This window comes from Vanessa tameamea, chromosome 9 (genome assembly GCF_037043105.1).
Source record: "Vanessa tameamea isolate UH-Manoa-2023 chromosome 9, ilVanTame1 primary haplotype, whole genome shotgun sequence".
NCBI lineage: Eukaryota > Metazoa > Arthropoda > Insecta > Lepidoptera > Nymphalidae > Vanessa > Vanessa tameamea.
Window position 1 is genome coordinate 7,098,665 of NC_087317.1, and position 14,815 is coordinate 7,113,479.

Sequence of the window (14,815 nt, forward strand, 5' to 3'; positions counted from 1 at the left end):
TTTCAATTTTATTCTTTATTTGTTAAATATATGACTATAATAAGAATAATAATGCAGTGCACTAAAACGTTATTACCTGAACTTTAGATTTTAGATATCTATTTATTTAATAACAAGAATAATTAGGTAATAGTTTGACAGAGACTTGAAAACCAAAGTAAATAAAAGAACGCAGACAAGTTTAAAACAAACTACTTATGTTTATATTTCTTCTTCTTCTTACTTGACTTCTTCTTATGCTTGCGCTTCTTCTTTTTCTTTTTGTGTTCGTCCGAACTTGAATCGGATTCGCTTTCGCTGTCACTAGCAGCGCGTTTCTTCTTTTTCTTGTTTCGTTTTTTCTTCTTCTTTCGCTTGCGAGCATCTGACGATGAAGAAGATGATGATTCTTCTGAATCACTCGACGACTCGCTGTCAGATTCTGGTTTCTTTTTAACATTTGTCAGATCGAGTTTAATAGTCTCATTATCTAATTTGGCCTTTTTGGATTCATTTATTCCTACAGGAGACTCATCCCTTGAACGTTCACGTTTTTTAGATTCTTCTTTTGTATCATTATCAGATTCTACATTTTCATCATAATCTGGTTCAAAATGGGCCTCATCTAATGTAGATTTTTTTATCTCTCTTTCAAGTAAGTTCTTTGCTTCTAAAGCAGCTCGTTCTTCTCGACTTCTAGAATTGTTTCTTTCATAAATAAAACCTTTCTTTTCATCCTTAGATTTTCCGCCATCCCTTTTTTTGAACTCATTGCTTTGATAGCTTTGATCTGATTTAGAGTTATCAATTACATGTCTTCTTTCAGATTTTGGTACATCGACTCTACTTAAATGTTCATGTTTACGAGCTCTATCTCTTTCCACTGTAACTCGTCGGTATGGTGCCTGTTCTCGTTTTGGCGTTTTTGATCGAGATTTTACACGTTCAACAGTACTTTGAACAAGCCGCGGTTCTCTTGACCTACGAATATCGTCAACTTTTCCGCCGAGTCTTTCTTTAACAGAGAGTCGAGGAGGCGGCGTTTTAGAAAACCTTTTTTTCTTTTCATTCGTGTCTGCGGCTCTTTGCTCCTGATCTGTTACAGGCACAGTGATTTGGATATTATTTAAGGAACCCTTTGATTGAACATCGTCGCCGTATAATTTTAGACGATCGCTACTTATTTTTTTAATTTCAATTGGTCTTAAAGAATTAATAGCTTTTGCAAATATAGCATTTTCAGCGCGTTTTAAAACTTCTGACGTCACTTTTCCTCCATCTTCCTCTTCCTCAGGAGATGTTATTTCACCTGGTTCTTTTGATTTTTCTACATTTTCTTCATCTACTTCCCACTTTGATAAGACTGGTAGAGGTGCTAACATTTCTTTACCGTTATTGGTTCCTTCAATGTCAACCTCTAATTCATCTGTTGCAGCTTGAAGTTCTATGCCATCGAATGGTTCCTCTTTATTGTTACTATCGATAATTTTAGAATTAACAGATTCTTCAACGTCTTCCGTTTTTACGTAATTTTCAATAATTTTTTTATCGACCGCTTCTGCAGCTTCATCACCATATAGGTCGTCTGGCATTTTTTCGTTACAGTCAGATTTCTTTTCATCGTAAGCACTTTTAAGTTTTTCCTGATCTGTTGCCTCTATTTTCTCAACAGTCTGCTGAATAGATTCTTCTTTAGACTCTTCTACGACACCTTGTTCAGATTTTTCTAGATCATCGTCCTTTTTAGAAGTATCCTTTTCTTTTTTTTCTTTTTTATCACGTTTCTTTTTCTTTTCTACGTCTTTTTCTTTTTCCCTCTTTTTCTTTTTTCTATCTTTTATTTTCTTGTCCTTATCTTTGTGCTCTCGATTCCTATCAGCAGATGACTTATCGCGAGTTCTTTCTTCTTTCTTTTCCTTTCTATCATGATCACGTGATCGTCCCCTTGAGTCACCACGTTTACTATCACGAGGTTCTCGGCCACGCTTAGGTGACAGACGTACTTTCTTTTCCGGAGAAGATTTCTCGTGACCTCGTTCCCGTTCTTTATCGTTATCTCGATTTCTTTCATAATCCCGTATGCGATCATCTCGAATTTCTCTACTTTTCTCGTACCCCGGTCTTTTATCGACTTCTCGAATTCTATCGGTACGATCAGTTGGATCCCGATTATCATTGAAACGTTCCCTATCTCGGCCATCCCTTTCCCTATGTCTATCATTATCCGTGTTAGGGTTACGTCTCGAGCTTCCTCGATTACGGGGATTAGACCGATATCCCGATCGTATCTCTCTATTCGAATTACTATCATCTCTGTAATTTTCTCTATAATTGGAATCATTAAAAGCAACTGAAGTCGGTTCTCTAGGATCGGCACTAGGTGGTCGATAAGGTACAGCGTTATCGCGGAAATTATGGGGCATATTTTCTCGAAAGTTGCTTTCTCGGTATAAATTATTCCTAAAGTTATTATCTCTGAATAAAGGAGGTGGTCCACCTCTAAAATTACCCTCCCGATATGGAGGTTGAGGTCCAGGATCTCGATATGGTTGTCCATCTCTGTAGGAAACAGCGCTTTGATCACGATAGGAATGACCCGGTGGTCTAAAATTATCTCTATACCGCGGCGGATGGTCCGGTACATGAACAGGTATTTCATTAGAAACTGCAGGAAGACTTGGAACATCTCTGTACCCGGGTGGACCTTCAACAAATGGAGCTCTGTATGGATCTCTATAATTAGATGGTGGTATTCTGTCGCGCTCGATTGGCCCCGACGGACCGAAAGTAGGTTTTTCAAATGGTGATGGTTCAAACCCTGGAACTGGTGGTTCTACACCTGGGGGTATGTCTTCAAATGGCGGGCCATCATATCGTCCCCTATATCCTGGAGGAGGTTCATTCGATGGAGGGATGTTACCCAACGGAAGTGGTTTACCGAGTGGCGGGTATCCGGGTGGTGGAGCATTATTTCTTGGAGGGTACCTGAAATATGGAGATATAACATGATTTTATTATTATAAATAGTTTTATAAGATTGATGAAGTGTACAACTTATCACTAACCAACTAAGTACCTTTTAAGCAAGTTTAAAACAACAAAAATAGTGAGTAAAAGGAAAGAAATATCTTATTTTAACTTGAATGTAACCAGGAAACATTTTCTGTTCGTTTCAATTACTAGTAATTAAAAAAATGTTTGATTTTAAAATTTCATGTTATAAGTTAGATAGACAGATTTAAATGCAATATTTGCCTTACGGAAGGAACCTGATGATAATATTTACCAGATTCTTAACTCAATTAAAATAGTGTTTATAAAATTGACAAATAAATTAAATTTTAAATAAATTATTTCTAAATTCTGTACGATATTAGAAGATGCTGATTTGTTTTCAATTTGTATTTACTAAAAAACTTTAAACACAATTATCTACGGAGCAAATAAATCCCAATCCAGATTCTTTACTCGCTTAATTACGTGTTTAAAAAATTGATAAATAAATATATTTTACAAGCATTTTAAGTAAATTATTCTCAATTTCTATACGATACAGAACGTATCTAATGAAAGCAAATAATAGTTTTATATATTTGAGGTAGTCGTTTTTTTTGTTTCACTGGATCTGCCGATCTTAAGCGAAACAAGCGCTCGAGTTTTTGTTTTCGACACAAAACATTATCACTGTATATGTTTATTTTAGTTATTAGAGACAGTCTAGTTATTAGGGCGCCTTCTGGGACGTCTCACCGATGGTCTAATATTTGACCATCATCGGCGAGGCACTCCCCAGTGTCCGGGATTTTTGCATCCCCTGCACCCTAGATTCGACAGTTTTTTGTGAATTTGACAAATAATAACATTAAACCTATTTCACTATCAAAGAAAAATAAATAAAAAAACAAATTCAATCATAATTATTAATATATTTAGAAAGTTCCATTATTTAACAACAAGTAAATATTATATACCACTATCAAAATAAAGTCTTATCACAAGTTTTACTACACTGGTAACAGGTACATAATAAGTGAAAAGCTCAAATATATAACCTTTTTCGTATATAACAAATCCTTAGTAATTCACTTTTATTGAATTTATTTTAAATGTTAAAATAATAATAATAACTTATGCTTAAAATTATTATTCATTTTAAAAATAAAATGTACAATACAAATGATATTATACAATGGATTACATATAACGTGCTTTCAACTCTTTCAAACAAAATATATTGACATTCAATCTATTAATAGTATTGTGGCGATTATATATGTATATTATATTTTTCAGGACCAATAAAATTTCATGCAGGTGTGATTAATTTCTAATAACCAAGGAATGTTCAGATATAACTTAAAATAAAAAAGAGTATAGTGAAGATATCGGCAACTTCACTTTCGTTGTCCACACCCAAAGGTACTCAAGTAAATTTGAAAAAAAAAAACAAAATAGTGAATGTGAAAAAAAAACAAAGATACATGCACCCTGTAAAAGTGTTTTAAGAAGGTGCGTGGGTAAATTTTAGATGAAATCGGAAATGACTTTACTATGTAAATATATAAATAGATATATTTAAAAGCCATCTATTAATATCGCCCGCTTTAACTATTATTTTATTGGTTAATAAAATACAAAGTCGTAGTAAGTTTAATTAGAACCCGTGGATAATTTTTGGAGTAATTAAAAATCCAACATTTATGATACAATAATAAAACAGCATGTTTTCTGTTAAAAAAATATAACACAAATAGAGACTTTGTTAGGCAACAAACAATTTATTTTATTATTAATTATAGCCTTTTTCCTCTGACGATTCAAAAAATATCCGCTAGAGGTGATTTTAGTATTGTAGTACAAGTGGTACATGTTTTAAATTTCCTATTGACAATCATGTTAAGCCTACGAATTCCTAAAGTAAATAATTTCTGTGCAAAAAAATATGTCTGGAGTGGATTGATTGATTACGAAGAGCAGTTAAAAAAATATACCTTTGTTTGTACAAAGCATTCAAATTCCTGAGGATCGTAAGTGAAAGAAAATATGTGTTGATGAGGATTTATACATTGAAATAATTAAACGTTTAAATCTGTTAATCTGTTTAACTGATAAATCAAGCGGAAAATAATAGTAATGATATAGATAATAGCTATTGTCGTAAAAATAATAACAGTATAAACAATAACCAAAAAGCTCAATTAAAAATTAATTTAATTTCTTAGTGCATCAATTATGAAAAATTAGACGCCAAAAATGAGGAATTCATCGTTGAACATCAATTCAATTAGTATCCGAGTTAGATTAAAATAGTAAATGTCTGTGATGCTGAAAGTCAGGCAAAAGAGAATACTGAAGTTCAAATATTAATAAAAATATCTCCTGCCGTTGATTCATTAAAAGTAATTTACTACGGAACAAAAATAAATCATGAATCATTCGTTACAGTCAATATTATAATAAATATTGACAATTATTGTCAATAGGGAATTTAAAACATATGTACCCCGCTACTACTGAATCTCCAGGGAAAAAGGCTAATTGGAATAAAAAGGCACCTTTTGTTATTTAATAGATAAGCTTCCGTCCACAACGGTAAATGTTTTAACAATATACCAAAGATAGTGCAAAATGGTACGAGTGTTCAACCACTTATGCTCTTGATAATTATTTAACGGTGTATTAAAGATTCACGATCGAATTTTATTTCAGATGAAACGTCTATCACTAAATCCTTGAGAGTAAGCAAAACTCTATACAGTGACACAAACTTGAAAAAATTTATCAAATTTAAAAGAAAAATGAAAAGTTAATAAAGATCGCGTGATCAATCCGGACAAGCACGAATAAGTTTCTTACTCGTGCTTGCCCGTGTTAATTATTCATCTTGGGTTCAGTGAGTAAAATATCCTAAGGAAATGTCACACGGATCCACTAACCTGCACTGGAGTAGCGCGATTGAATAAGCTCCAAATATTCTTCTAATGAGAAGAGGAGACATTATAGGCTGTTACTTTTTACTATGGCCAATTCCAATCAAAGAAGGACTAAAGAAAAACAAACCCTAAATTTAATTTACTCCATGCTATTTGCTATTTACTCTGCTATATTATGCACTATAAACAGTTCTTTATTAATATATACTTATATATAAATAGAACAAAAATATTCATTAAGTTCTTAAATATAAATAACATATTTCTTCTAAAATTTTGATAGCAAATTTGTCGACATTCAAAACCTTGTTATAATGTCGATTAAATGCCTGTGCATCTACTCTTTATGATTAGAAAAGACTATCGGTTGAGTTTTAGAGATATCCGTTTGCGTTAGATCAGCAAGATAGATAATTTGGCCTACGAATATTATATTAATTATGTATATTTATGTGTTCATAAAAAATATACAATTAAATGTATTTCGTCAAATTCTTATCATCTATCTTACCACTACATGACAGTTGCCTAGATCGCGAATATGTTGAATTTCAGAAGTCAGACAACCCATGTAATACATTGCAAGCATATTCAGAACACTTAGATCAACCTATAGTGAAAAAATATATACAAGAAACAATATTTCATTCGCACCCATTTAATTTAACAAAATTAGTAGAAATCAATCGTCTGAAATAGTGAAAGCAATATGTACAAATTGACTTCCCATTACACTTAGAAATTACTAATTAACAAAAAAGCTCTACTAGATTTCAATAAAGGCAATTATATTTTCTTTTTACAAGAACGCTAATTAGAAATCTCTATCGACTATTTGAAGATGAACTGATAACATGATTTCTATGCCATTTTTCTCGGTCTAATGACAGGACTAGATATTCATGAGAGACTGATCTTGGTCTAATTTTGTATTATTCTTGTAATGTAGTAATGATGACTCGTAAACCACGAGTACATCACTCAATAATGTTATTATCAATTATTTATAGTGTATATTTATAGTTCAATTATATAAGTGTTTACACTACAAATATTTTATAAATATTCACCACGTTATACACAATTTTCAAAATACCACAAATACCACGTCATGATGCGTAAGCGTTTCTGCATTGTTATAACAGAGTTTATAAAAAGTATGAAAACACTTCAAGTTATTTTGACTGCTTTTTAACGTTCTATAAGAGTACTTTTGAGATTGTATTGTACTATATAATAATAATCACATAATTAATTTAAAAAAAAAGAGTAAAACCTCGGCTGAGTACTATTAGGTCCTTAAATATGAAATTAACGTTTTGTCATACTGACCACCTTCAAATAATTTATTGATTCTCGCCCCCATGGTTTTTTAGTAAACGAATATAGATCCGTTTACTAAATTTGCTTATAATATGACAAAAGTGCATAGATAACAACGGTGCATACTTTGATTAATTAAAAATATTCTACAAAAAAGAATTACTGTATATTCCTCCCGTACAAAACGCCTGACTACAGTTATAAAATTATATATATTTATAATTTTATAAGCTATATATTTATATAAAATAATTAGCTTATAAAATTATAATTACAATTATGCTTTCTTTATTTTTATGATTGACATGATGCAGATAATTTCAATGAAATTGGAAAAAACTAATTTTATAAAGAATGTTCTATTACAATTTCATGATAAAAACATCATCGCAATTAATAGAAAATATTTTTAATTTAAATATACCAGAAATATTATAACATAATTAATATTAAACATATCATTTAATTAATGATTACACGGCATTAAGTTACATTTTGTATATATTGATTAATATACTTTATAATTGCATTTTTATTACAAACATTTACTACTATTGATAAGACTAAGAAAAACACGGAGGAAACACATTTTATTTAAATTGTATATCATAATAATAATTCAAAACATAATTGTACTACAAACCGTTAGGGGTTTGTGTTACGTAAATATTTATAAATAAAATTATTATTATAAAACGTTTCAGTACATAACGTACATGTTTCGGGAACATTAGGTACAAAACATGTTCGACATGTTTGGTACCATATCTTGACAAATAACAGGAATATTTATTATTAACATAATTAAAAATTATGACAACAATTAATCAATTCTTATTGCTAACCTAACTAGGTTTTTTAAATAATTATTGTCACGGCATATTTGAAACGATTTTTACATAATTAAACGTTATTATACAGTCATACAGCTTTAACCAGTAAGAGGCGGTTCCGATCACCCATTATACTATAAAACTCACATTATAATAATAGTATGAAAAAAGCTGGGGTCGAGATTTTTTTAAATTAATTTATTTTATCAACCACCTTCATAGAAACCACCTTTACGTTTTTCAATATATAATTAATAAAAAATATACAATCAACAAAAATTACATTTTTATTAAACACAGTTATTACAAATAATACTTATGTAATTTTATAATACGATATTAGTATCTATAGTCTTAAAAATCTTTAGAAGATATCTTTAAAAAAGTATTTTATATGTATATAAAATTGTAAATAAAACAAAAAAAAAACACTTTAACACACACAGTAATTTTTTTCGGTAGTCGAATATAAGAGAAATAAGAGAAACAAATTAATGGCGAGACTCAAAAAAATTTAGGTATGTAATAATATAAGTATATAGACCGGTACATATATTTTTTTCAAAATATGAATAAATTTTCAATTAAAAAAAACTTTTGTTGTCCTTGCATTTAGACAATTACAGAAAACATCGTTAACATTATAGCATTAGCAATTCCGTTCATGTTTTTTGTATCCTTAAAATTTATATGTTCTACAAGAACACGAAATTCACTCATGTCACGTCAATAGTTTAAATTTAAAACGAGTACAGCCTATATAGTCATATAATTTACTGAAACCTTCCCATAATCGCGCTGTATCTTGTAGTATATGTTTAAGGTATATCTATTTAGTAGATTTTTAGTTCGGCATTACAAAAAATACAACTGAATAATAAACAGAAAAGAATTACAGAAGTGCTATTATCGAAACTTTATACAAATTGATGTATATTTAACTATGACAGAATATACAGATTTAGCGTACAATTATTTATTAATACAGACAACAATAAACCAATTATTATATAAAAAAATAAATGTACAAAAGTTTGGACTACTTGTTAATTGTGTGTGTGTTTTTTAAGATTTATCAGTATTTTATTAAAGCTTTTGATCGAATGTTAATTTTATTTTATTTAATCTTAAAACAAATGTAATTCCTATATTTTTCTTTTCCTATCATTCAATTACAATTTTAATGAATGAAATGTATTACTCGTATTTTTTTGGCATTACAATGTATAATTTTCAAAACACATTTAAAATTTGTATTTAAAATAATATTATATTATAAAGTATACCGTATCCACCTATAAGAAAAAGTGAATAAGTTTTATTAATGTAAAACGTGTGTGTTGTTGCAACTTTTGTTTGTAGTATTTAAAATTTAAAATAAACATTCTTTCTTCATAAATAACAAATGGTTAATATTTTATGGCACCATTTCGCTAAATAGTATCCAATTAATAAGTTCAGTAATATATTTGTTTTGAAGACAAGCGACAACATAAAGACTTGTGAAAAACATTGAAAAATATTTTCGACGACACAGAAATCATTACTCAGGAAAAATGAGTCAGCTGTAAAACCTTCTAAGTATTTACGTATATATAGTAATAATACGTCTAAAAACTAAAAGTTTATGACCAGCTATTACAACAACTAGATCACGGATACAGTTAAAAAAGTAAACAGCACCGGCTTCGAGATAAATGACCAGTGTATCTAGTCGCTTATGCTGGGTTCGATTGGTTATGGCAATCGAGCGGAAATTAGAGCCCGTTTGTATATATTATCAGTACGGACGCTATTAAAACAACTTATTAGACAAGAGTACAGATTTTAAGACTATCATACTCAAACTCAAGTGCATACGGCATTTTTAAATTTAGTGTCCAGGTACAGATAAAACTTAAATAAATGTTTCTAAAAAAAAATTAGTCTAGACTGGCACTGTGATTCGGGCGCAAGCACACATATTTTCGAACGTGAACTTGGTGTCAAATATTTGTCATTATCCTAAGACAATCGTTGGAAATTAAACAGTCGTGATAAAATTTTGTTCCATAGCCCTACAACTCTTCACGTTTACCGCCACAACGTGACATTTATGTAACAAATATAATAATAGAAGCGGAACAACCAAATCATGAGATTCTTCAATTCTAGTACAAAGAAATATCACTAGTAATAACTAGTGCTATTTTTTTCTTTGTATAATAACATCCATAGAATAGACATACTCAAGTTTTTATTTTCGTTCAGTGATTTTAGTACCAAGAGACCGTTTAGTTAACGAAGTGAAAAATTTAGGTATATTTTACCTACATTTTTCACTTCGTTAAGCTATTGCAACTACTATAGATCAGATATTTAGAAATAATGGAAGACACATGATTTGCGTTTACGAGGGAGCGTTTTTATATTCGCGGAATGGGGCATATAGGGGGAACTTAAAAAAACCAAATTATTTTTCCTTTTTAAATATATTCACCTGCAAGACGGAAAAATTTTGCAGATCTTTTAAATAATTTATTTATAACCTCATACAAAAATATCATCAAAATACACCGAAACTGCATCCTTGACTTCATCATCGGTGGTAAATTTTTTACCCCGTAGCTCTTTTTTCATTTTTGGAAATAGGTAGTAATCACTCGGAGCCAGGTCTGGACTGTAGGGTGGGTGATTCAAAATATTGAAGCCCCCCTTATGCAGAGCAGCCAACGCAACGCGGCTCTTGTAGACGGGCGCGTTGTCCCGCAGAAGCAGCACACCTTTATGTCAATTTTCAATGTCATGTCAATTTTCCCCGACTTTTCCCTTTAATGGCTTTTTTAACCGCTCTAATATTGAAGGTTAATATTCCCCGGTTATAGCAACAACTTAATCTTTATAATCGATCAATAATATTCCTTCAGAGTCCCAAAAAACCGTTGCCATGAGTTTCCCATCTGACTGTGACACCCTAAACTTCTTCGGAGGTGCTGTGCCCTTTTCATGTCACTGCATGTAGTCTTGTTTCGGCTCAGGTTTATAATGATGAACCCAAGTTTCGTCTCCAGTAACAATTCGACTCAATACACCATCCTTGTCTTCGTTGCAGAGGTCCAAAAATGTACGTGAACACTCACGCGCTGTTGCTTTTGCGGCGGCTTGAGCATTTTCGGAACCCATCTTGCGCTGACAATCGTGCCAAGATGATCATGCAGGATTTTAATAAAGGTTGTATCGGATACTCCAATCTTTTCTGCGAGTTGTTTTTTTATAATTGAGCATCGTCGAGTAGAATATACTCAACTTTTTGGATAAGGTCTGGCATGGTCACCTCGATGCTTGTGCCCGGCCTCGGGTCGACTTCAAGTGATTTCCTACCTTGTTTAAATAAATTTTGCCACTTGTATATCATGGTTTTCCTAGGCAAGAGTCGCCGTAAGCCGATGACATCTCATTCAGTATGGTCGGAATAGATCTTCCTTATTTGATAAGGAACTTTATAATGATATTCGATATTTTACATATTTCACTTTTCACTCCCGATTATATTGCTTGGTTGACGATAACTCAAAGAATAATTGTTTAATAACAATGAAACCTCGTATTTATACTACTATGAATCACTGAGCACGTTACGATCTTAAAGAGCTTAATCACTCCCCTCCAACCCTCTCATTCCGCGAACATAAAAACACACCCTCGTAGGATAGTTAATAATAAGACGGTTAATACTTAATTTTATTTATTGAGTTTTAACATTGTTTTTATCCGTCGTTATAAGAGTTCATCACGAAGAAAATGCAAATATAACCCTAATCAATTTTACACATGAGATGTTTATATAACAACAAAACAGACACGATGTCAGAAAAGAGTTGTATACTGCTTAATATTGAAAAACTAGATAGATAATCTTTATGGTTTAGATTTCGGTACCCTTATGATTTGGATCGAACCCAAGAAATATTTTGATGACTGCTATTTGAGCGTAGTAGGAGTTCAAGGTTTTAATTGAAATAAAACGTGATAATATCTAAGCCTACAAAATATCTTATTTTGCACAGTGAAGATTTTCCTCGTGCACATTCGTGTCTCAAGAGTAGTTCATATGACCTCCGCAAACACTTACAGCGGTCAATACAATCTACAACTGAAAGTCGATGTGAATGGTGAACATCAACTACACAGTTGTTTTCTCAACTAGATTCTCAACTAGCTCAGGCATTTAATACGAGATCTAAATATAACAAATTGAGCAGCAAAACATCTTCCATCGAGACAAATGAAACAACTTGGAGCCAAAAGTAACTATGACAGCATATAGAAAAAGGGAAAGTAAAATATTACCATCTTTTCGTCTTTTGTAATAATATTGCGAAATTACTTCTAGATAACTTCATATTAAGTTTATAAAAATATATCTCTTCATCATAGTTTTAAAAACAGTTTAAAATTCATTTCATTGCATAATAGAAATCATCATCATTTGCAATTCCATTCAACAAAACTCAAAAAATAATATCAGAAAATTAGATTGATTGTGTTGTATTGAAAATGGTGAACTTCTCACTTAGTCAGCAAAGTGGATACACAAACTACCTTTCCTTTAGTTGAACGTGGAACAATGCTGATTTAAAGAGATGCTGAATTAAAATTAAAGTAAAAATCTATAAGATGCTTCAATTATTTTTTTACATCTGAACTTTATAACAAAATAATAATAGAAACTAATGTATATATCACCCAACAATAACCTGAAAATATATTTAATTTGTCTCAATATAATGAAGTTTTATAATAAATTTCCTCAAAGCTGCGTACATATCCTAGATGTTTACTGTATACATCTGAAAAGATCAAAAAGTATATCCATTTCAATGTTATTTACAAACTAAAACCAGTTAACCAATAAGGACGTGACTGTCTTAATAAGATGAAACCATAAAAAAACAAAAGACTTAATCTATACATGAATAATAAGTACAACCTATGGCATTATTTAGAACAATGAGTTTCATGAGTGAGGATTATTTGATTTATTTATATTAGGCAGGCTGTAAAATGGGCCAATGGAAAATGGTAAAAGTATTACGGAAACACTGTTAGAAATATTAAAAATTAAATATAGAGCATCATACTTTCATCCCATAAATTCTAACAACTAAAATGAGTGCTTCAGTTGGTTAGTAAAATTCTGTACAACCGAATATATAACCGAAGACGAATATATTTACAGATTAACATAAAATATTACGTTAATTTAAGCCCTCTTTGTTTATCATTTTGTGGTATACTGTACCCCTTAGGGTAGAATATCCAGAAACGCTTAAATATGTATCTACTCATTTTTAATCAGTATCCCAAAAGCAAAGCTTCATGTTTCTAACTTAAGAACATACAACCTTTCAACCCCTATTTCACCCCCTTAGGTATAGAATTTTCAAAGTTCCTTCGTTAGTGTGTATCTACTCAATAAAACGATCCTACTCACAAAATTTCATGGCCCTAATTTTAATAGTTTACATTCGGCGATGCTGAATCAGTTAGGACATATTATATAGAAATTTTTATTCAAATTCGAGCAAAAAGCATTCGATAAACAATATAAAAACAAATGCAACCGTCAAACCAATAAGATATCTTGTAGATTCAATAAAAAATATGAAAATACCATAATTAAAATCAGTTGCATTATGTTTGAAAGTCTTAGGGTATTGTCCGATCGATGATAGTCATACGTAGGCCTATACCTGATTCTTGCATTCAAAATTTAACTTATCTATTGCAATACTTATTGAGAATAAGTAAAGTAAATATACTTCATGTAAAAGATAGTCAAACTTTAATTATGTAAATCATCAGATTACATAATAAAGATATAATATAATAAAGATTGCCTTAATCGCAAGAACGTTATTTGCAAAGACATGACGGTACCATACAAATATATTTTTTAAGAAATTCAATACAGAAAGTGTAAAAGGGATACAAAGAACAAAGATACCAAAAAAACAATGATCGAGAAGTAAATAGACAACTGACACGTAACGTAATAATAAAATAAGATTACCCAAGGAGAAGAAATTGCTCTAAAATTTTTTCGAATATAAGTAAATTAATAGAAGCACATTTACAATTACATACAACATAAAATACCATCACTACTATACAAAGATATTCTGCTGAAGGCTTAACCCCTTTTAGCTTTACAAGAGTTGGATATCTTGTTCAGAATTTCTTTGGTAGCCTTTACACGAAAACTGTAATGTTAATGGCAGTAAGCTGTAGGATTTTAAGGATGAGGTACACAGACACACAATATATTTTCATTTACAAGGTTACATACCGTCAATATATGGTCTAAAATAATATTATTTATTCTCTAGCTTTTTTTAAGTAAATCCTTAATACTTAATGTCAATAATTAATATGAAATTAAAGCAATTTATTATTAATATTTAAATGCATAAAATACTTAGTTTTCATTGGGGGGTGGCCGTCGTCGGCCTTTTTAATTAAAAAAATACGTCATCAGTACAACTACTATAGGTAAACCACCGTAAGTTTGACCCTGACAGCCACCGGAAAGCAGAGCGGGCGAAGTGCTTGTTACGACTCGAAATGTTGATATCTATATCAACTAGCAATAAGATTATACAGACATATAATTTTTATAAATAGCTATTTGATCTTTTTGGAAATATTTTTATTCACTTTGTTTTAAATGCATTGCAAATAAATATATTAGTAAATACATTACCCGTG

At 30.8% G+C, this 14,815-nt stretch overlaps 1 protein-coding gene across 2 annotated transcripts in view; it reads right to left on the bottom strand.

Annotated features, from left to right (window-relative positions):
- Snama (something that sticks like glue) overlaps window positions 1-14,815 on the bottom strand; it is a 28,021-nt gene continuing 13,206 nt past the window's right edge. For both annotated transcript variants that reach the window (XM_026632413.2, XM_026632414.2), the window contains one exon: window positions 1-2,964. In XM_026632413.2, coding sequence (XP_026488198.1) covers window positions 192-2,964 — 2,773 coding nt within the window. In that variant the 3' untranslated portion in view covers window positions 1-191. The remainder of the gene's footprint in view (window positions 2,965-14,815) is intronic.